At 43.5% G+C, this 23702-nt stretch overlaps 1 protein-coding gene across 2 annotated transcripts in view; it reads right to left on the reverse strand.

Moving 5' to 3' along the window:
• Nucleotides 1-2070: 2070 nt before the first annotated feature.
• PGM1 (phosphoglucomutase 1) overlaps nt 2071-23702 on the reverse strand; it is a 61924-nt gene continuing 40292 nt past the window's right edge. For both annotated transcript variants that reach the window (XM_032427304.1, XM_032427312.1), the window contains exons 7-11: nt 20988-21103; nt 10839-10974; nt 7822-8005; nt 5184-5318; nt 2071-2721 (exon numbers count right to left, since the gene is read on the reverse strand). In XM_032427304.1, coding sequence (XP_032283195.1) covers nt 2632-2721; nt 5184-5318; nt 7822-8005; nt 10839-10974; nt 20988-21103 — 661 coding nt within the window. In that variant the 3' untranslated portion in view covers nt 2071-2631. The remainder of the gene's footprint in view (nt 2722-5183; nt 5319-7821; nt 8006-10838; nt 10975-20987; nt 21104-23702) is intronic.

Consider the following 23702-nt stretch of genomic DNA (forward strand, 5'->3'; position numbering starts at 1 on the left):
TGCTGCCTGCACAACTCGGAAGGCAGCTACCCTGTGCAGTCTCCCATCTGTGCCGGATCTCACTCCCTTCGCCGGTCTTACGGGTAGGTGGAGGGCGTTAACTGTGTGTTATAACACATTCTTCCCTTCCCAGGGCATTTCACACTGCATGTGGGTCAATACACACTTCCTGGCTGACTGATACACCCAAGTATCAAGACCCCAGGGCCAGGGGCACCTGGGTGGCTCAGGCTTAGGTTAAGGGTCTGACTCTTGATTTCAGGTCAGGTTAAGATCTCAGGGTCCTGAGATCGAGCCCCTCAGCAGGCTCTGCGCTGAGCGTGGAGCCTACCTAAGATTCTCTCTCCCCCTCCACCCTCCCCCAGCTCACTCTCTCCCTCTCTCTTAAAAAAAAAAAAAAGAAAGAAAAAGATCCCAGGGCCAGAGGAAGGTGGAGACAACCATGCCAAAATTAACAGTCTCTGGCACCCAAGGCACAAAGTATGACCCATTAATAAATAAAACACAGGGGCTTTTGTGCAAATGCAAAAACCCTTCTTTTACCTGTTAGAAGTAGCTGGTCAACAGAAGGGGCCAAAGTACTGGCAAACCATGCACAGCTGAGCTTTGCTGCCTGTGGGTATGTCACCACTATCTAGTGGTGTGACACTGGGCAAGTAACCAGACCTCATCTGTAAAATGGGAATACTGGGAGTATCTACCTCCTAGAGTGATTGGGAGCATGTAAAGAGTATATGGAAAGCACTCAGAACAATGTCTGGCATTTAATGTTCAATAAGTACTCATCTTCCTCTCATCTTTGTGAAAGCTCAGTTCTGTTTGCTGGGCTAGAACCCCTTGTCAAATGGCAACATTGGAAATCTTACCCCAGGGACCCTGTCACCTGGAACAGGGAGTCCACTCTGGGTGGGGAGGGGTGCAAAGCTGAGCTGTCTCTCTTGAATAGTCTGTATGGCAAGGTGACTTTGTGGAAATGCCCTGCAAACCATAAAATGCATTACAAGTATTAGTGTTACAGTTTTTGTTTTCCTAATACTTTAAAATCTAGAAACAGTATTATAAGCATAATCCTAGTTCCCACTTACTTGACAACCTACCATGAGCTAGATAAAGTGCCCACTGCTTTGCACAAGTCCACTCACTGAATGTTCTCAATGACCCCATAAAGTAGGAACTATTTTCATCCTGATTTTTTTTTTTACAATTTTTTTTAGTAGGCTCCATGTTCAATGAGGGGCTTGAACTCAAGACCCTGAGATCAAGAGTCACAACTCCACTGACCGAGCCAGCCACGCACCTCTTCATCCTGATTTTAAAGATACTGAGAAAGTGACTCAAAGCCTCAAGCAAGATTCAAACTCAGGTCTGTTGGTTTCCAAAGCTATGCTTTTAACTACCACATTACACTCATGGAGTGAATATAAATGTTCTAAGATGGGGCGCCTGGGTGGCTCAGTCCGTTAGCGTCTGCCTTCGACTCAGGTCATGATCCCAGGGTCCTGGGATCGAGCCCTGCATCGGGCTCCCTGCTCAGCGGGGGAGTCTGCTTCTCCCTCTGCCCCTGCTTGTGCTCTCTCACTCACTCTCTCAAAAAAATAAAATCTTTCAAAAAAATAATAATTGTTCTAAGATGAGTAAGATGCCAATGGGCTCAAGATATCCAGCCAAAGCCAGTAATCTTGCTCTCAGATTCTGAGAGTTCTGCCTCTGTCCCCTCAATAGGCATTATGGTATCTCAACACCACAAGGCACATGGCCATGCTTTGCTATTTAATATCTCCTGGGGTGGCGGGGGAAGATCTCCTGAAAATCATCTTGCTTTCCCTCATCCAAATTAACCATGTTGAGCTTACTTATCTACCTCGGATGGATCCAGGGCTCAGTTGACCCTGCTTAAGATTTGAAATTACAGTTCTTGAGTACAAGGATTTTAAACCTAGCGCAGACAACATTTTGTCTTCTAGCTGGGACATCCAAACAAAATACAATACCTTCTTTTTTAAAAAAAGTCTATTTTCTTTCTGAAAGTGGAAGAGCATTTTGCAGTTAAGAAAAAAAAAGACATCAAGAAATAGTGGCTTATTTTGCTTTAATATCCCGAAATATCTGTGTGGGACTATGTTGCAAAACAAGGCAAAAATCTGTAGATGAGTACATCTCACTCTGAGGAACGAACTGATTGGAGAGAAGGCACCAGAAACTGCATTTTGCTGGATCACATGTAAACAGTTAACGGGGGAAGAATTCACCAAAGAGAAGGGAGTTTGCACTGTCATTTCATCGGCACATCCTAAGCATGAGAAATGGCCTCACTAGCTGCTGCTCAGCCTCCATCTCACTTTGCAGTGAGCAGAAGCTGGTGCTAGGGAGACAAATGCCTGCACAGCAGCAGGGCCTAAGGGCACGAAAAGGGAGTGACATTAGCAAAAGCCCCTGGGTCCACTTTCTCTTTCCCACAGGGCATCTCAACAGGCAATGTCGCACTAATGTCCCATTCATCAACAACTGGTTAGTGGAAAAACCAAATCCTACAAAGCCTGGGCGGATACATTTTGTTTGTGTCCATGCTCTTCAATCAGATGACTTGGAGGGTCCTGGGGAAGAGGGACGTACCGCATCCGGCCTGTCTTCTTAGGTGATAACAGTGGGCGCAGTGCGTCCTGTCCTCTCCTGGAGTTGGGACACCTTCAGAGCAATGGAAATAAGGGGGGCCAACATGACCTGAAGGAGACACAAAGAGAACCTTTTCCATTACTTTCTCTAGACACAGAGTCATAGCTCCCGCCCTCAGATGGCCTCCAAGACCCACATGTCTGACTGCCTCCTCCCACATCCCAAAGGCTCCTCAGACTCTGCAAGTCTAAAGCTCGAAGATGTGTTCTTTCCCCTAAAATCTGCTTCCAGCATTCCCTATCTCAGTGACTCAACACCGCAGTCTACCATCTAAAGCTAATGAACAACTAAGAGTAACTCTTGACCCCTTCTTCTCCCACATTCCCCTTGTCCAATCTATTAGCCAACCTAAGTGGCTTTTACCTTCTAAGTATCCCTCAACATGCGCCATTTCTCTCCAACCTGGGGCTATAGATCTCGCTAAGTCAACATTCTCTTTCTCACCTGGAACAATGGTGTTTCTACTTTCACTTCTGCATCCTCTAATTTGTTGCCTACCCTGTCCCCAAAGAGATCTTCTCAAAATGCAACAACACTACCCTCCCAACTACCTCTCACTTAGGGGGAAAAATAAAAGAATTCTGCTGTTGCAGGATAATATAACATAAGTATTTTAGAAATATATTTATAAATATAAATATTGTTTAATATTTTTTAATGAAAATTCTTTTAAAAAAACCACTTATCTAGCTAAACTGCCCACATTACACATGAGAAAACTGATATCCAAAAAGATGAAGTGATTTAACCAAATGCCTCAAGGGCAGAGCCAAGAGTAGTTCATTTCCTACTGCCCACCGTTGCTTTCCCTCCTCTTAATCTCCACCAACTCATTATTCCTGGCTGAAAGCTGGAGAAGCAACTCCACACGCTAACCACACCACCTGCCATTCCCCCTGGGGCTCCAACAGTCCCAGAAAGTGCTGAGGCCGAGGCCCAGCAGCTCCAGAGTAAGGGAAGGCATCTCCTAGCTGGAATGGTGACACATCCCGGCACTGCGGATACCTCATCCCCTCCAGAGCCCTCCCCCTCCCTCCCCACTTCCCTCCCACCTCCTGAGGACTATGGTTCAAAGAAACTTACCTTTCGTTCATTCATTATGTCTACCACGTGCCTGATACTAAGACAAAAGAACCCAATTCCCTTCTTCTTTTCCTCTTGCTCTATTATACTGTGGGTCTACAACTCAGACACCGCCGCCTTTGGTTTAAGTTTTAGGGATACCTACAGCACGACAGAGATCTGGCAATGACTGAAACTGGAGTCTAGCCACGGTAAAAAATGTAAGAGGGAAGCCTGCTCCCACAGAGCTCCTTCTTTTTGTAATAAAAAGAACTATAAGAGCCACACTTTCTCCAAAGGTAATCCTATGTGCCAGGCGCAATGTTTAGAATTTTGCATCCCTTGTCTCCTTAAATCCCTATAGTAACTCGAGGCGGTAGGTAGTATTCTACCAGAAACCAAGGCTCAGAGCACGGAAACGACTTGCCCACAGACACACAGCTACTCAGGTGGCAGGAACTGAACTGAAAACAAGATCTTTCTACATCCAAAATTTATGCTCAAAACCGCTATGCCAAGGCTTTTCAAGTGAGTTTCCTCGGATTTTAATTAGGTGTTAGAAGAAAAAAGGCTTTGTGGGATAATAAGCACAGTGAAATGCCACTTAAGCAGGCGTCTCCACTGTGAGTTTTCTCAGAGCCCTTAAGGTGCAGTGTGTGTTATGAATCCTGAAGAAGGGGTTAAGGGACCACAACAGCTCCTACACTCTTTTGGCTGTGGATCTCTCGGGGAGCATTTGTCAAGACCATTGTGTGAGGAACAAACAGGGTGAAAGTCCCCTGTGTGTCACTGCCTCCCCTTGGCTCCTCCCCTGGGGAGGCTGTCCTCCAAGTTCTCTGCCCCACCCCTGGCTCCAGGGTCCCTCCTCACTCACAAACTTCCAGAGACCCTTTGGGTAGGGCTGGGAGCCCAAACCACCAGGCTGCAAGTCTGCAGACTCTCCCATATAGACCTTTGTTGCTGGGTCATGAAACTCTCTGCCCCGGCACCAAGTCTAGAACCAGCGTGTGCTCTTCCAGAACAGGCGATCAGACCAAGCAAAGTGGCAAATGACCAGTGACAGACCAGAACGCCAGAAGAGGGGCTGATTGAAAGATTAGTTATCCTGACTCTGCTGCTCACCAGGCATGTGACCCTGTTAGCTGCCACTTAACCTTTCCCTGTTTCTTTACTGTAGGAGGGATAATAATAGAGTCTACCTCATTTGAGACTTCAGTGAGTATATCCATTTGGGTAATGGGTTTAGAACAGAGCTTGGCACAGAGAAAATACTGAGATAACGGTTAGCTATCGCTGTTGTTATGAGGTACCGAAGGAGACATGGAGAAAAGTGAACACACGTTTGACCACTGGAGAAACGGGTTGTATTAACACAGACTCTGTACAACCACTATCATTCCCTCCAATGGAAAGAACTAACTCGTCAGGACACAGGGCTTGGGCATTACCTGGGGGTCCTGGTAGATCTTGGCAGTGTCCTTCTCATAGCTGTCGATGTACAGTCGAATGGTGGCCCCTGCACTCCCCGTGCCACTCAGTCGAAAGATGATGCGAGAACCATCCGCAAAAAGGAGCCGCAAGCCCTGGAGAAGGTAAGCAGAGATGTGTTCCCCACTTGCTGGAAGGGAAACTGAAGGCTGGCAAATTACAAGGGGTTTGTCTGGAGATCAAATTTCATCCATACTTGATCAATTGGAGGATTAGATCCTTGATAAACAGCAGCAGTTAAGCCCCATGAGTCGGCCGTGGTTGGCCTGTCACTGTGTCCTGCCAAAGGGGGCTGAGCTCATGGGCGGGGCGGGGGGGTGGGTAGGAAGCATGCCCAGGGTCAGGTGGGAGATGTGATCCGGGGCACAGTGGTGCTGGATGACACAGGCCTGCCTTCCCCTCCTCTCCCCACTCCCCTGTAATTTATGGACTAACCATTCCAGTTTGAAGCCTAATAAATAGGTCAACAAATAAGTCGCTAGATGCAGAAATTTGATCCCCAGATCAGGAGGAAAACATGGACAGAATGGGCTGAAACCAGAGCAGAAGAGATTCCAGAGAGATGAGAGGAAGAACTCTTTGCAAAACACCAATAGAGAGCCTCAAACAGAGAACATGAGGCCACACGCCCCAGACGAAGCCAGCTATTCCCAACCTAGCAAGCAGGATCCAGTGATCACTCTCCCCTCAATGCCTGAGGACTCAAAGCAGGGTCCCTGTGGGCGCCGTGCCAAACCCATGCCCCCAACCCCCTGCTGCCTTCTTCTTTCCCTCCCTGGCAGCATCTCTTGTCCTCAATAATCTTCTTGCTTCAGGGAATTTGAGGTTGAAGATTCTTGGGTAGATATTCTGACACCTGAGGTAGGAAGGGTCAGCAAGACAGTTATCTGAGAACTCTCTAGGCTTTGTGAGCCTGTCATTCTTCTATACAAAGAAGAACTTCACATAAAGTCAAAGACCAACCAGGAGAGACACTGCTCCTCAGCTGCTATTTGTCACCAAATCCTGTCCAGTGTTTAATCGTGCCATTCAGCAGTGAAGACAGCAGATGAAATGCACGCAGTACCTTCCCGATTCCGTCATCATAGGGAGGATACCGTTAACTCCCATTTACCATTTCTTGCTTCTAGGAACATACCAGGTTGGTCTATCTCTCTACAGCTTCAACTTGAAGCTTCTAAATTCTTTCCACTTGATGGCAGATGCTATATCTACTCTGGAAGATTCTCCCTCCTACCTGGCCTTCCATCTAAACGCTCAGACTCTGATTATAGAACGTGAAGCTGTTGAGTTCTTCCTCGCAGAATGCAAAGAGCAGCCCCGTGCTCATGCCCACACCCTTCCCACACACAGCTCAGCTCCCCCCGCCCCACAGATGCTGGGTGCAGCACAGAGTTGGGGGTCACTTTCCCTAATCGCCTGTTTTCTCTGAAGGCTTCTCTACAAAACTTCTGCTCTGCCATCCTGTGGACCCGACCCTGCCCTCTTCCATACCCACCTCCTACTCTACCTACTCTACCCCTGGCCTTTTTCTAATTATCTCAGACGTCGCTTACAATCATCCGTACTGCACCCAGAGTTCCCACAGAGGGTGAACGGGGATGGGGAAGAAAGCCCACTGGGCTAGTATCTTGAGGATGGGAGACTCCTGGCACTGAGGGTCGCTGTGGCCACGCTCCAGCTACCCATCCACTGCCTGCATCTCCAGAGAGACATTAAATCAATCCTGCGGTCCATCTCCTTCAAAGCTGTCAGCTGCCTTGAGAAGGAGTGGGCCAAAAATCTGGGTCTGTCAGGAGAAAGCAAACTGGAAAGCTGTAAAAGAATTTTACATCTCCTTATTATCTCTGCCTCTAAATTATTAGTGGTGAGTCCAGCCTGTGACAACAGCAGAACCAGAGGACCCCAGGGCCCTGGGTGTTTGTGAGAAGCCTGCACAAGGGCCAACCCAGCCTGCAGCCGTGGGTCCCTGGCACCCAACGAGGGAAACCCTACCAGCTCTGTCCCCATCCAGACGTGGTCCAGGTCCTCAACTATGATGTCTTGCTGTGTTAGGACTGGCTGCATGTCACATGCTGTGGATGTAACAGCTACGATTTCTAAGTCTGGAATGCCTCATCAGTTTTTCTTCTTCTTCCTCTTTTTCTTTTTTTTTTTAAGAAATCAGAATATACCAGAGAAGGTCTATGATAATGCCACTCTCGTGGCTGGCATTCTGCTATCATCTCCTGAGAGAAAAAAGGGGTTTGATATCTATGGCTGTAGTTCACCTTTTCAGCTTTAGATTCTAGGGCTCCTTTCTGCACATGCATTCAACACAATGCCTTGCACAGGATTCTGGAGGATGTAAAAACCCTCTGGAGCGGAGGCTAAGAATCCCAGAATGAGGGCATAGGGGAGTACACAGAACCAAGGCAAATCCCATTTTCCCTACGAGTATATTTGCAAGTTATGTGTGACCCAGCAGAAAGCCAGCAACTGTAGAAACAAAATGGTAGCAAAGGAGAGATGATCAAGCGGCCTTTTACTTTCTCCTCTTGAGATTTCAGAGATGAAGCTCTGAGGCCTCTCTCCCAATACACATAAATCTGTTCCTACCTGATTCCTTGAAACGCTTCCATCCACCGGATCACTGTATTCAAAGTTATCAATTTTCTCCACAGTGTAAACTTTGTCCCCCACTGAGAACTGTTTCCCCACGAAGGAGCGATCAGATATCAGGGCCTGCAAGTCCTTCATCATTTTGTTGGCACCCTCAGCCTCCACCTCCTCGTAATCATACCTGCAAGAAGTCACAAAGGTGGGGCCCACACACTGACTTTAGATCACCCCGAGGTAGATTACCACCTTCTTCATCATTTGTTTGGCCCTCCCCACAAAAGCCCCTAACTGCAGAAAAAGCTGGCAAAAGGCTGTGCTTGTTCGTCTCTGGGGAGGGAGCAGGTCAGGGATGAAAGGAAGGCTTTGCAGGATTTCAGGGAAGGGTTAGGAGCTTCTGAATAAGCAGAAAACTCCCATCTTGGCTTTTCTACCTAATAAGCTCTAGAAGCTTCAAAGGCTTTTGAGAGATTCTATCTAACATTTAATCACTGCCTCCTGAGGAGGTAGAATTAAATGCAATGTTATCTCTAGAGGATGCTGCCTCAAGAGGCACATGAGTCAGGCACTTCTCTTTCAAACTCCTGGAGCTTCTTTGGGATAAATGCTGGGACAGTTCCCAGTCTGGGACCTGCCTGAGGCTGCTGAGATTTCGGTGAAGGAGAGTTCCAGTCTCCACAGGAGCTTCCTAAAGTGAGGCCAAGTTTTCACTGACCAGATAGAAGGGGCCAAACCCTAACTCCTTACATCTGAAACACCTCTGTCCTTTCATTGAGGGTGGATTCTGGTCCAAAGTGTTTTGGGTTCACCCTGATGGAGGAGGCCTGGTGTAGACACAAAAGGGTCAAAGCAAAAAAAAAAAAAAAAAAAAAAAAAAATCACAAAAGAAATTCTATGACTTTTATTATTACTCCCAGAATTGTTCTTGACTTCTTTCTTATGAGGTTAAAGACGCTGACAGGTGGCTTTTCTTGACCTAGTGGCACACACCCTCTTGAGAGAGTTATTTTTTAGAGGCTCAAGACAGCAGAGTCTATATTTATTTGCGATAGTGAAACAAATATGATATGTGCAAGATGACACCTCTGAGACATGAGAAATACTGGGGAATTAAGGCCAACCTGTTCTAGCTCCAGGATTCTATGAATCAAGGACAACAGTCCCCTTAATCTTGAAGTCAGCTCTTTCCCCTAGTTAGCATGATAAACAGCAAGAAATTACAACCAGGTGTTTGTGCTTTACATCTGTGACCTTTGGGCATTTGAGGGAAGTGTTCTATAAATCCTAGGCACAGAGAGGCATAATGGAAAGAATCTGGACTTCGGCATCGGAACGAGCTACACATCTAGCCTCTATCGCTTACTAACTGTGCAACTATGAGCAAGTGGCTTCATCTTGCAGAATCTCAGTTGCCTTATCACTAACTGTTTTGAGGCTGACATGAAACAATGTGTGCAAAGTGCCTAGCACTTTTGTTAAGTAAATGGAGGGTAGGATGGAGTCTTAACTAACTAGAAATGCAGGTTCTAGGGACTTTACTTGCAACAGTTGGTTAGCAGTTATCTGAAATTAATACAAATATGTTCAAGTGGTTTTTAGATGGAGGCTTTTAACTGATTCCAGAGTGACCCCTTCTCTGAACAAACCCTCCCAACCTTATTCCATTCTGGCTACTATTCAGTCGTTACCTCGTCGTTCATTTATTCATTCAAAGCATATTTACGGTGTCACTAGGAGTGAGGTGTTTAGTGATACCATGAAGCACAGAAACACGTGGTCCTGCCTACATGACATTCTAGGCTCTAGAGAGTTCATGACTGCTGTTCTGAATTACCAGGTTTTTCTGGTTCTTAGAAGGTAGAGATTCTTGCCTTCATTCCCAGGGCTCCCGCTGTGGTACCACGTGACAGTTATTACTTATACCTTCCTCAAAAGAATGACTTGAAGCAGGAAGACAGCAATGAACTTCTCTAAAGTTGATAAAAGGATTCTGAGTAAGGAGGCTGAGTTGCTTAAGGTTTAATTCTTGTGTGACTATCCAGAGATCATGGACTATTCAATCTGTGACACAGTTTTTAAATTCTCTAATTTAACTCAACCTATTTTATAAAAAAGGCAACTGAGGCCCAAAGAAATTACATCTAAGCATTTCTTATCGATAAGCACTTCATCTACTCTCCTTTTTCTCATATTTCCTTTCAGTAATTAGAATAGTGAGGTCTAGGAAAAATTTTGTTAGATTTTTACACTTACTGGGGGAAAGGCAAATTGAAATTAGCGGAAAGCACTTCTCGGAAAAAAAAAATATTAATGCCTTTTAAAAATAGAAGTATGCGTGGCAAAGAAGAATTACTATGTATTCTAAGTATTTTGTTCACTGCTGAATCCCCAGCGGCTGGCAGAAAGTAGGCACACAGTCAATATTTATTGAATCAATGAATGAAGTATTGACAAGTATGCAGCCTTTGGGGACATATTTTAATGAGTCAGAAAAGTTGATTTAGACTAAGCATAATTGTTTCCATAATTTCAGAAAAAAAAAGTTTCCATACTTTGAGTGCCCCAGAGTTTATAAAACACTTTCAGACTCATATTTCATTTAATCCACTCAATGGCAGTCTGTTATTTCCATTTCTACAAATGAGAAAAAAAGAGTAGTTTTCTGTTAGAGAGAGGTTAAATGACTTCCCAATCCACTAAGGGGCAGAAATAAAATTCTAATCCATTCTTCTGAATCCAAATCCAACTCAATTATCATGTCCACCTGCAGGTACATTTAAAAGGTTTACAAAACATTTATTCTTTCGAATATGTTAACTAAATTTTTTAAGCATCGTTCTTTATGGCTAACATAAAAGGTGACCTTAACTGAATTATTTTAAACTCCCTCAATTTGTAGAGGCTAGATGAACTAGGGTTTTATTAGCACTTGAGAGACAGGAAAAAATCTGTACACATGAGAACTCTCTGCCCACTTCCCCACCCTACCTCCATACCCCACCCAGGCTGTGACTTACCTGGTGAAGAAATTCCGGCCATACTTCTGCCAGTGATCTTTGAGAATGTCCTCCACACTCTGTTTGCGGGTGGCTAGAATGGAGAGCCAAGCAAGGACAGCCCAGAGTCCATCCTTCTCACGGATGTGGTCAGAACCTGGCCAACGGGCAACAAGCAGCTATGAGAAACATGATTTCTCCAAAACATTTGGGATTAAACTCAACAGTAAACATGTAGACCCAATCCAACAAGTCATAAAACTTGACTGAGGAACTTGAATACATGGAAGGAACCACATATGGAACAAAGCAACATAATATTGGAAAGAAGTTGATATTTCCCAAAGTGATTTGGATATTTATGGCAAATGCCAATAAAAATGTCAATGGAATAATTTGGTGGAACTTGATATATCAATTATAAAGTATAAATGTAAGCAGAAAAAAAACAAACAACATGACCATTATAAATATTCAATAATTAAAAGCCTGGCAGCTTAGTGGAACAAAAGAGAGCACCTAGAAAGAGACCCAAACACATATGTGACTTGAAGATATGATAAGGGTGTCACTTCAAGGCTGTTGGAAAAGAATGAATTACTTTTTAAGTAGTATTTAGATATCTAGCTAGACAGTTGGAAAAAATTCAGTTTATTCCCCTATAAAACACCATACCAAAAAGATTTCCAGATAGATAATACATTCAAATATAAAAATTGAAAACCTTTAAATCCTCGAAGATATATATAAATAAAAGATATATACAGATATAATATAAACATACAATATAAGTGTAATAGAAAATATATATAAATATATTTTTTAAGTCTTGGGGATGGCAAATACAGGTAAATTCAGAATTCATAAAAGAAAAAAAACTACGTATTTGTCTACTAAAAAAATTATCATTTCTATCAGCAAAATAGCGATAGGTAAAAGTAAAAGGCCATTGGCAAACTTTAAAAAAAACCACATTTGCAATATAAAGTAGATGTTTAATGCAACTCAATATAGAAAAAATTTACATATTAATGAGAAGAAAGCAAAACTTCAATAGAAAAACAGGCAAGGATATAAACAGACAATCACCGAAGAATAAATACAGGTACCCAATTACATAAGAAGCTAGCATTATTTTTTAAAAAACAAATTAAAATGAAAACCACAATAAGAAACTGCTACTTGCTTGGCAAATGGCCACAGATTTTAAAATGAGAACACCTAGTATCAGGAGAGGTATAAGGGAAACGGGGTTCCAGCATGCCGCTGCGGGGAGAGGTACAATCTTCTGGAGAGCAATTTGGCAAAAAGTATCAAAGCCTTAAAAATGGACCTACTTGTGGATCCAGCAACTCCAATCTAGGACATCTTTCTTTAACTAAGAGGGGTTTGGTTAAATCAACTACGGCACATCTGTCCCCTGCTAAGGTACTTGCTAAAATCTTTACCAAAACTAACAAACTGGCTCCTCTGGATGTGCTTACGTGCATGGAGACCCTTTTCCAAGAACCTGATATGGGACACAACTCTCCTTTTTAGCCCTTATCTTCCTTATTCTAAAAATGAAACAAAACAAAACAAACACCACACATGGACCATACTGAGTGCTACTTTCTGACTTCTGAATAGGACTCAATACAATCCCTCTCCCATAATGCTTTAACATTATCATGCCTTGAATTCTTTATGTGCCTGTGTGCCCTTCTTGACTTCCCACTGGGTCTTATTCTTCTGAGAACATCAGAGTATCTCACAATGCTGGCTATGTAGTAGACATGAGTTAAGTTTGTTTCCTTCCTCTTTTCATCCTTTTAGACCAACTCAAATGTCCTGTCCTGTCTGGGACTAGTTCCCAGCTTCCCTAGGCAGTTATGAGCTGTGCCCTCTTTTTCTCCCATAGCGACCTGCTCTAAACCTCTGGTGTGGTGCCATACTCCTTGATCATCTATTTATGAGTCTTTCACCCCACTTCTGACCTATTTCTTAGAGACATCTCTTACTTACCCTTATAACTAAGTCTGATGACTAGACTAGCACATGGAACAGGTAAACAACTGTACAGGAGTGCAATGAACGAGTTTATCAGTTAATTAATCTACTACAACATTTTTTGGTTCACAAAAACACACAATTCTTTCTTTCAAAAGATCTTCTCTTCAATAAAATACCACTTTTAGAAACCATAGTTCTCAGAACCTGGAAGCTGACAAAACCTGGAGATGTTCAGCAACACTTTTAGCACTTTATGTAACAAATTTTTGGTTTACCTAATTTCATTATCTATGGACTTTTATTTGCCTGTATTGCTATCTCAAGGACCAGAAATTAGCTCTCTGGCCCTTACAGTGTTTGCAAATGATGTTTTGGCAATAGTTCACCCTGAGCAGCAAGATTCTGGCAGCTTTCCCTATATACTGAGAATTCGTGACAAAAATATACAGCTTGAAATTATTTGTCTGGCTCCCATGGGTATTTTTCTTCCTTCCTTCCCTTTTCTTTTCTTTTTCTTCTTATTTTGTATTTATTTATTTCTTGAGGCAGACTGAAAGCATAGGGGCAGTGTCCCTTTGTGTTTTTCCTGTTCTAAGTAAAGAATTCTTTCTTTTATGAGGAAATGAAAATAAAATCTAAAAATCTTACCCAACTCTGACCAAGTTACTTGGAGATAACTAAATCACACACCTAATATCATCAACAAAATATCTGCCTTGGATAACATACACAAATATTCTATTCCATTTGCAAGATCCCTAGTCTCTGAAAATTCTGACTACTCTCAGTAAGCACCTTCATGTAATCAAAACTCTAGGTAACTCTAATACTCAGAAACTCTGGGTACATTTCTTTTTCTTTCTAAGATTTACTTCTTTTATTTTAAAGAGAGAGAGAGCTAGAACAATTGGGGGAGGGGCAGAGGGAGAGAATCTCAAGCAGACTCCGCTGAGTGCGGAGCCCAACGTGGGGCTCAATCCCAGGACCCTAAGATCATGACCTGAGCTGAAATCAAGAGTCAGATGCTCAACCGACTGAGACACCCAGGTGCCCCAAAAGTCTGGGTACATTTTGTTTTCTTTAGGATTCGGATGAATGATGACAAGCTACGAGTAAAAAAAAAAAAAAGGCAATGGTGTATGTGTGTGTGTTTCTAAAGTTGCTGCTTTTGCAGTCATGGCAGTTGTTTCAATGGAAGATGCTCTATATTTAAGAGTCACGAAACCTTGGGGTGCCTGGGTGGCTCAGTCAGTTAAGCATCTGCCTTCGACTCAGGTCATGATCCCAGGGTCCTGGGATCGAGCCCTACATCGGGCTCCCTGCTCAGCAGAGAGCCTACTCTTCCTCTCCCTCTGCCTCTCCCCCCTCTCATGCTTGCACGCTCTCTCTCTCTCTGTCAAATAAATAAAATCTTAAAAAAAAAGAGTCACGAAACCAGAATTTGAAACTCTGTTATTTATTAACTTGATTTTCCAAGTCTCAGTTTCCTTGACTGTAAAATGGGGATAATGTTACCTTTCTCACACAATTGTAAGACTTTGATAGAGGGTAGAAATATTTATGAACTGTTAAGTACTATATAAATGCAAAATACCATTATGGATAAAGAGAAAAATAAGAAACTTTTGGGGGGAAATGAGTGCTTTCCACTACCTTATTAAGCTTTCAAAAATAACGTCTCTTAACTGTACACATTGGTGAAGAAAATGGAATATAACCCAGTACACTCTTTTCTCTGGGCAGTGACATTATAGTGTTTTCCTCTTCTTCCCTATCTAATTTTCCTATCATGAATGTGAATTACTGGTATCGTTTCTTTTAACTTAAAAAAAGGGAAAGAATCCACGCTCCAATAATTGTGAGGAAAGGGAAACAGTGCCAGCAGGCACCCCTAGTCCAGGCTGATACAAAGGCAGTGGTGGGCTCTGCACTGGGGCTCTTCCTACCTGGTCCAGCACAGGGACTAACTGAGTGCCTGGGAATTCTGCCCCTTCAGCATCTTCAAGCACCTGTCACTTGACTTCGGCCTAATCAGCACCTTGTGATAAGTATAAACTCAGCTCAGTCAGGGCATACTCCAGGCCTCAGCCAAGAAAAATGTCAACCCTTGCCGAGGGAGCCAAAAGCTAACAGTTTGGGGATTAGGTTCCATTTACCAGTATGGGCATCTCGGGAGTGCTGGGCGCCTGCCTCTGCCATGTGACAGGTCTGAGGATGGGGAAGTGGCAACTGAACAAGAGTTACATGGAGTTGTTTGAAAACACTTGCATTTGTCTGTCATGTCTCTCTGTCCTTCTGTTTCTCTGCCTATCTTTAGCTCCCTTTTGGTCGTCTTCTTTTTTTTTTTTTTTAAAGATTCATTTTACCCATTTTAGAGAGAAAGAGGGGGAGAGAGGCAGAAGGCGAGGGAGAGAGAGATACACAAGCAGACTCTGCTGAGTGTGGAGCCTGACATGGGGCTCAATCCCGTGACCCTGAGATCAGACCTGCGCTGAAACCAAGAGTCAGACACTCAACCAACTGCACCACCCAGGTACCCCCCCTTTTGGTCTTCTAAACACACTATTCTCTCTGCTTGAAAATGTCCACTCCATATATATCTATTAGCCTGGCTAACATCTCCTGCAATTACTTTCAACCCCAACTCAGGACGGCTTTCTTGTTGCCCTCCATGCTCACCCCTACTCTATCATACCCTGTCTGTTCTTAACCCACCTCGACTCTGAGGTATATCCCTGGCTGGTGCCTGGCACGCTGTCAATAAGGGTTGGCCCCAGGAATGGTCAGACCCCAGCTGACTGGCTGGGAGGTGTAGCAGACCTGCTCTGTCCACAGTCTCGTCCTCTTTGGCTTTTACTGCACAAATGAACTTACTCTGAAAGGACGGGTAAGCTCCTCAGGAAGCCTTTTCCAGATCACTCCAGCCTTCAGGGCCTCTCCCCCAGCCACCCGCAGACTTTCCCTTTAGCAATGAACCGTGTACTGCCTTGTGACTGCCCCTGGAACTGTTTCCTTTGGAGGAATATAGTAAGTGCCTGACGGGCAGGAGCCATGTCTTAACCCATACTCCACTGTATGCTCAACAACTACAAATCAGTGCCTACCATGTTCCAAGTACATGAGAAAACACCAAGATGAATAAGAAGACATGTTACTTGTCCTCACAGATGAGCATAGACACAGAGGTGAGGGAGACAGACATGCAGGTCATAGTTTGAGTTAGTTATAATGAGGTTGTCAGCCTAATTTTAGTGGGGTATTCAGCATACCAATAAGGTATTCTGTCTGGGAAATCTCCAGAGACGGGCTATTCTAACTTTCCCATGGGGACTTTACCTACAGGAAAATGTACTCAAGAGCTGTGCAAATCAGAATGTGCAGAGAACCAGACAGAAAGTCTAATGCCCTACACCATAGAACCAGGTTGTGCCCCGTCAATAAAGCTCCCAGGGCCCCCTGTACTTCATCACCGATCATTTTGCACACTTGTAATTACCTGGCCAGGGTCTGACTTCTTGCCCCAAATGTGGATTCTACAGAGCCCTGCACGAGACCATACGCATCGTGCCCCCCCCAGAGCCTCACTCAGTACCTGGGATGCAGTTAAATTTCAATAAACATTTGAGGAATGAGTCAATGAAAAGAAGTACAAACATGAAAAACTTTTCCAAAGAAATTAAAATTAAAAGAAATTTGCAAAGCATCAATGCTCAACTTCTTCAAGTCATCACTCCCGTAGGATGCATCATCGCTAAAACCTTTTAAAGATGAAACAGGAAAAACTGTTACTAACCTCTAGGCCCAGCTAGATCATAATTTACTGGCATATTTCTATATGATACCAGGTTCATCTTAAATGGTTTCCTATCCCTCTTTCCCAAGCCCCCCCATTTTCCTGAGGAAGAGTTTCAAAGGCAGTGACATTCTATTCTATTCGGGACTTCACTTTCTATTGCCTTCCCAATTTCCCAACAAATTCAAGATGGGACAGAACAGCACCTCGCCCTCTGCCATTGTGTGTAAACATGTATACCATCATCCACAGTTGGGGGGGAAATAATTTTGCATCATGAGATCAACCAAAAATAATAGGTTCAGCCTGTCCAGTTCTGGTGCCCATTTCTGAGTCCCTTTACTCCGGCATCTGTAACACTGATGCGTGAGGAAGTGTCCTAGCCTCCGTGGCTATGATAATCCTGAGAGGCCATTGCTGTTCCTCCATCATGGACAGACTAACGTATGCTTGGTAACATTAATAACATCACGGCTTGTGCTCTGAAATGCTGGTGGTTTACCGGGTGAGCCGGTTCTTCTGAAGTCTGACTCCTTCGCACCTCTTTGCAAGTAAACTTCTTTTCCTTTACAAAAGCTCATCTGTTCTCACAAAGACCTTGGGTCCCCGACTCTGGACTACGGAGTGGGAATGGTGTTGAGTCCCCACAAGAGTCGCAGACCGCTCAAAGAGGTAAAGTAAGGATTCTCCACTGAGGCAGGTGTTGAAGTCGAACAGCACCGCCTGCCAACTATGATTCCAACAACACGCAGGCAATCACACCGAATGACTTGAAAGTCTTTTCATTGCCAACACCAGGATTCTGTTTGTCTAACTGGAGGGTGTCAAGTGAATAGTGTATTCATGCACTCACTTATTCAACAAGTGTTTGCTGAGCCCCTACTCCACGCTGGCCTTTATAGGAGGCTCTGGGGATCTGATGGAGAATAAGACAGACATGATTCCTGTCTTCATGGAACTTAAGCCTTGATATTAATCAAGTAATTGTAAGTAATTTTAAAATTACGGCTGTAATATATGCAACAAAGGAGAAGTGTGTGTGCCATGAGAGCCAATAAGAAGGGGAGTGGACCCACTGTGGAAGGTTAGGAAGGCTTTCCTGAGAAACTGCCTCTGCTCTCACCTGGAAAAATACAGAAATAAATGACCCTGTACTCAATGAAGCTACAGAACTGAAATACTGCAAAGCCTGTGTAGTCACTAACGTCCGCCCTGAGAAACTCTGGAAAGAAACTGTGGGAAGCACTCACCAGCAAGGGACTAGCAGGTGGAGATGAACTCCTCTATAAGCAAGGAGAGCACAAGTTCAGTTAAATAACTTCAGCTGCGACTCACTCACAGCAGTAGAGACTCAGAGCTATGCAGCTTGGTTTTCAAAATGGTTGTTTCAGAAACATTACAGAACAATTTTCTTTTTTTCAAAGAGAAAGAAGTTTGCGGATTATTCTCTTGATGCATTCTCTCTTTGTTTTTTTTTGTTTTTTTTATTATGTTATATTAATCACCATACATTACATCATTAGTTTTTGATGTAGTGTTCCATGATTCATTGTTTGCGTATAGCACCCAGTGCTCCATTCAGTATGTTCCCTCTTTAATACCCATCACCAGGCTAACCCACCCCCCCAACCCCCACCCCTCTAGAACCCTCAGTTTGTTTCTCAGAGTCCATAGTCTCTCATGGTTTGTCTCACCCTCCAAACTCCCCCCCTTCATTTTTCCCTTCCTACTATCTTCTTCTTTTTCTTTTTAAACATATAATGTATTATTTGTTTCAGAGGTACAGGTCTGTGATTCAACAGTCTTACACAAAGGGAAGATAAAATCGTGGTTGGCACTTAGTATTTGAATGGGTTCATAAATAAATAAAGAGGAAAAAACTTTAACAAGAAATAATTTAAACTCTAATGTCTGGGTTCAAATAAATCAATCCCTCAAATGTAACGTGAACGACAAATTTTCTTGGCAAATTCTCCTGAGTAAAAACTTAAAGGGGCTTAATTATCAACATTATATGGGATAAACAGTATTAAGAAATGTCCTGAAAGCTAACATAAGTGAAAGTTATTTCCAAAAAAGCACAGGGCCCAGTTCTCTAGAAATAATCATCCCACTCTAGTCTTTACTTCTCAGTTAGGTCACACATGGATTTGGGCTCAGTTCTGGACATGGTCTAAGAGGCAATGGTGAACTTGGAAGCATCGAGAAGCTGGTGCTGGGTATACAAACAATGTGGAGTGAGGAATGAGCGGGGGAAGTAAGGATGGGTAGCTGGAGAGGAGAGGACCTGCAAGCTGCCTTTCAATAGGTGAAGCCCTGTCACGTGAGAGGAGCCCCTTGTGCTATGCTGTCCCCATGTGTGTTCTCAGCCAGTCCACATCAGGGACTCCTACATGGCTCCAGGCTTGGCACCCACCTTGCCCAGTGCTTCCCACACAGATCTGTGGGGCAAGATGTCACTAGATATACCACACACACAGGCACACACAAAGACAGAGAGAGAGATGCGGCTAACTATGTTTAGGTAAAACTGTACAAACAGGATTCCTTACAGTAGAATGTTTTGGAATCTTCGAATGCTAATATCATTATGAATATCCAAGGCAGAGAGCTGTGTTCCAAGTTTTCCAATCTCTGCTGAACTCAGAACCCTCTCCTGGAATTAGTATCCTTCCACACACCCAAACATCCCAGGAAACCTTGTTCTAAACTTTTCTCCCTTTCACTATGCTCAGCACTGATACAGGTACAGGGGGTTAGGAAACCAAAGGTTAAGACATGGTCCCTGCTTTCAAAGACAGCTTCATCCATAGAAAAGAACGACTGAAAGCAAGCCTGCACTTGATAACATTGGTAGGGGGGCAGTATTTCATGGAATAAGACCACCTCATGGGTTCATGGGCATTCATCTGGTATCCCACAGAGTAACATGGCATCATCCATATTTTATGAAGTAGGATAGGGCTAAGCCTTGTATTCTCTGACCGAAGACACAGAACGTTGGGAAACCATCAAGTTTTCTTTGTGGACACTGTTCAATCCCAAGATGCATCCATCTTTCTTATATCCTCCAATTCTATCAAGTCAATTCATTCCCAAGGAACATTACCACTCCCTCAAGGACATTACATTTCTGAGAACTTTGTATACAGGTGTCTCAAATTTACCAGCTCATTCTACCCACCCTACCCCTGGACTTGTAGGAAATGAAATAAAATCAGCATTCTATTCTCTTTAACCAGGTATGAATTGCAACTCAGTTACAAGGCTTATAGAAGGCTAGATTTCGATCTTTGCTTTGCTTTCGTACTGAAGGACCAAGATCAGTCCTTTTACTTCAAAATACTGGATAAAAAGACTAAGAGGAGAAGAAATTCAGCCAGTGAAGTACCTTGCAACCTGGCTGGAGACCAACACATGGAAAAGGGCCACATGCCTGAATGGAGGTTTAGAAAGGTGAGACACTGACGTCGGTAGGGTGAGCCAGTAGGGAAGGTCATGGAAGTAGGACTTCAGGTCAACATTTGGACGGGCAGAGAGGAGGGGGGAGAGCACAGAAAGTAGGGTCTAAGGTCCCCCAGCCTACCACGTTCCCCTCCCTCATCATACTAACAATTTATGCAGACATCCTCACGGACAAGGACATATTTTTTTAAAGATTGATTTTATTTATTTATTTATTTATTTGAGAGGGAGAGAGAGGGCACAAGCAGGGGGAGTGGGAGAGGCAAAAGCAGACTCCCCATTGAGCAGGGAGGCCGATGCAGGGCTCAATCTCTAGACCCTAGGATCATAACCTGAGCCGAAGGCAGATGCCCAACGACTGAGCTACCCAGGTGCCCGAAGGACATATTTTTAATTTCTTGATCACCTAGCAACTTCCCTCCACCCTAATGGCCTCCTTTCATTTAACCTTAATGAATCATAACTTGTTGCTACAGCAAACTTGGGCCTGTTAAAGAGAAAGATTTAATGCTGTGCTGCAACCTCCTTTTAAATAAAAACGAAAAACTGACTCGCTCCACCATATTTCTTCCCAGAAAGGAAAACATTTATAAAAGTTTCCTTGGCCTCGGAGGGAAGAAACACATGTTTATCACTCTGTTTAATCTCTACAGACTCAGTGACCGTGCCGCCCGAGGGGGCTCCCAAACTTCCTGTCTCTGTGGATGTGATCCTCTGGAAGTAAAATTAGCCCTCCTTGGCTAAGCACGCTCACGGCTTTTCAAATGTGTACACTTCATCAGGGTTGTTATAAATAAACTGCATCTTGATTTAGGACACATCGGCCACCGGTGCTATTTCAGTCCTGCCTTAGCAGTCCGAGCGTTCCGCAAGTCGTGTTTACAGGAAAGGAAACGGTAGCACGGGGGCCACGCACTTACCAGTCCCGAAGCTCTCCTCCCCACAAAGGGACAGTCTGCTTGCATCCATCAAATTCCCGAAAAACTTCCAGCCAGTTGGGGTCTCATACAAAGCAATCTTTGTAGCATGAGCCACCCTTCAAAGGCATGAAATCAAAGTTACATCACAGCAGGACTGTTAGCTTAGCCACGTGAGGGAGGGAAACTAGCAACCGTTATTGTAATCAAGGGTCCCATTTAGCACTGCTCAGAGGTACACATAATTCTAAGATGGGTGGAAAATCGTAGGAGAAAACTTGTGCACAATGGGCTATTATATGTGGAGTCAGAAGACGGGGTAAAAGAGGAAGAAGGAAGAATTAATTCAGGTCACTGAGTTTAATATCTTAGAAGGAACAACAGTAGCAAAATGTGCAAGGCTATTTTTGAGGCTATTTAAACCCAATGTGTTTTGGATATAGACTGCATCTATCAGCATTCCATCAAGAACAAAAGAATGTGTTTTGATGCTCTTCACATCACAGAATCATAGAATATTGGGTCTAGGAGGCCACCATTTTACAGAAAAGGAAACAGGGTCTAGGATGTTATGTGACCAGCCTCAGGTCCCAGAGCCAGGATGACCAATGGCCTGCTATTCAGCTGCTCGGTCAATGCTCCTTTCATTTCACCAGAAGGCCCAGAAAGGACAGTGTCCAGGGGGTCTCCCATTTGTACCAACTTCCCCGCACGGCTCCTTGGTCCCCTGTCCCCTCCAACACATCTTTTACTCCTTCCTATATATCTGTAGACTAGAACCTTTAAATGACTTTTTTTTTTAAGATCACTTTCCCTCTGAAAAGGAAGACTAATCTACATTTCACTCACTGTTTTAGTAAGTTCTGCCTTCCAGAATGCTCGCCTTACTGCAAAGCAATGTCACATTTAGATTCTAACATCTGAAGAAAATTAAATCTATAAGCTTGAAAGCTGAAAGTACAATAAACTTTTACCTGGGTAATGAGTTATTTCTATTGTGATTCTATATGTGGATTATCAATTTTTCCAAAAACTAGAATTAAACTGCTCTTGGATGACATGGAAGTTATTTCAGGACCTGCTAGGTCTAATTACAACAGCCTGGCCGAAACCAGCTCACAGGGTTTCAGCTGCAGGGCGTGGCGGCAGAAGCATCAGGTTCTAATTCTAGCTCTGATTTAGTTGTGAGGTCCTCAATAAGATGGCTAACCTCTCTGACCTTTGGGTTCCTCTTCTTTAGGATAAGGATTGCTGTGAGGATCAATTAAGACTATAAACCATTCTATGAATATTATCTTCATAATATTCTATGAATATTAACTTCTTCTTAGCTGAAGGGAAGTTAGCACTAATTGAGTTAACACATACCTCTCCCCCTTCTCTCCCCCACGGTAGGAAACTACTACATGGCCCAGTTGGGCCCAATTAGGAGCAATGGTTCTGGGTTCAAATTCTGATTCAGCCATTTACTAGCTGGGTGACCTTGGGGAAACACATTACTTCTTTGTCCTTTTGTTTTCCCACCTGTAAAGTGGGGTTACAGATAGCACTGACCTCATGAGGTTGGTTTGAGAATTAAATGATTTAAAACATAGAGTACTTCATGTCTAGCACAAGGCAATGTTCAATCAACATCAGTTATTACTAGAGAACCTAGATATATCCATTCTGCTTTCTTCTCTGACCTTGACCTTTTATTTATTCACTCATTCCTTATCCATTCATTCAGCAAACATTTACTGGGCACCTAATATGTTCTAATTAACATTCTCCCTAGTCCTCATTTACTATGTATTACTTATATTTTTTAACTGTTTCAGATGTGGTCACACAAGCCACCTTAAAGCCTTTGTAAATGAGGGGATATATAATAAATAAATAAACAAATAAGCAAATCTGAGATACCAAGTGTTTATTGTCACTGGGTCCTTTCTCATAAAAACTGAATATAATTTTCCTTAACTATTTGAGCTTTCTGTTTATTTGGATTTTGGATAAATGAACATTTACTGTGTTTGTGTATGGATGGGCACCCAGCGAGGGATGGACTGGGACGTTCTTTGACATACTGATCTTCCTTCAAACTGCTCTTTCACTCAAACTCTGTGCACACCTGCTAAAGGACAGGGATGGTTCTCCAGAGTGATGTCGTCAGTACTGTGGGGCTGCCATCCATTCATTTCTTCAGTAACATTCAGTCATTCCTTTTTTAAAGGGGTGTGTGTGTGTATGTGTGTGTGTCCTACTATGTGCCAGGCCTACCATGGTATATACTTTAGTGAATAAGACAGTCTTTTCTCTGTAGAAGTTTATAGTCTAGCAGGGCAGACAGGTAAGCAAACAAGCTATCAGAACAATGTGGTAAGTGCTGGAATGGAAGAAGCACAGGGTTGTAAGGAAGCACAGAGAGGGAACATCTAATCCAGAAAAAACCCACTCATTCCTTCATAAAATAAACACTTATATGTGGAACAGAAAAAACAAAAAAACCAACAAACCTACCCTTACATACAGAGAACAAGCTGGTGGTTGCCAGAGGGGAGGTGGATGAGGGGATGGTGAAACAGGTGATGGGGATTAAGAGGCACACGTCTCAGAGATGAAAAGCACAGTGTAGGGACCACATTCGGTAATATTGCAATAACACTGTATGGTGACGGATGGGGACTCCACTTATTGTGGTGAGCACTGAGTAATACACAGAATTGCCGAATCAAT

Source organism: Phoca vitulina, unplaced genomic scaffold (genome assembly GCF_004348235.1).
Source record: "Phoca vitulina isolate PV1807 unplaced genomic scaffold, GSC_HSeal_1.0 scaffold2, whole genome shotgun sequence".
Taxonomy (NCBI): Eukaryota; Metazoa; Chordata; class Mammalia; order Carnivora; family Phocidae; genus Phoca; species Phoca vitulina.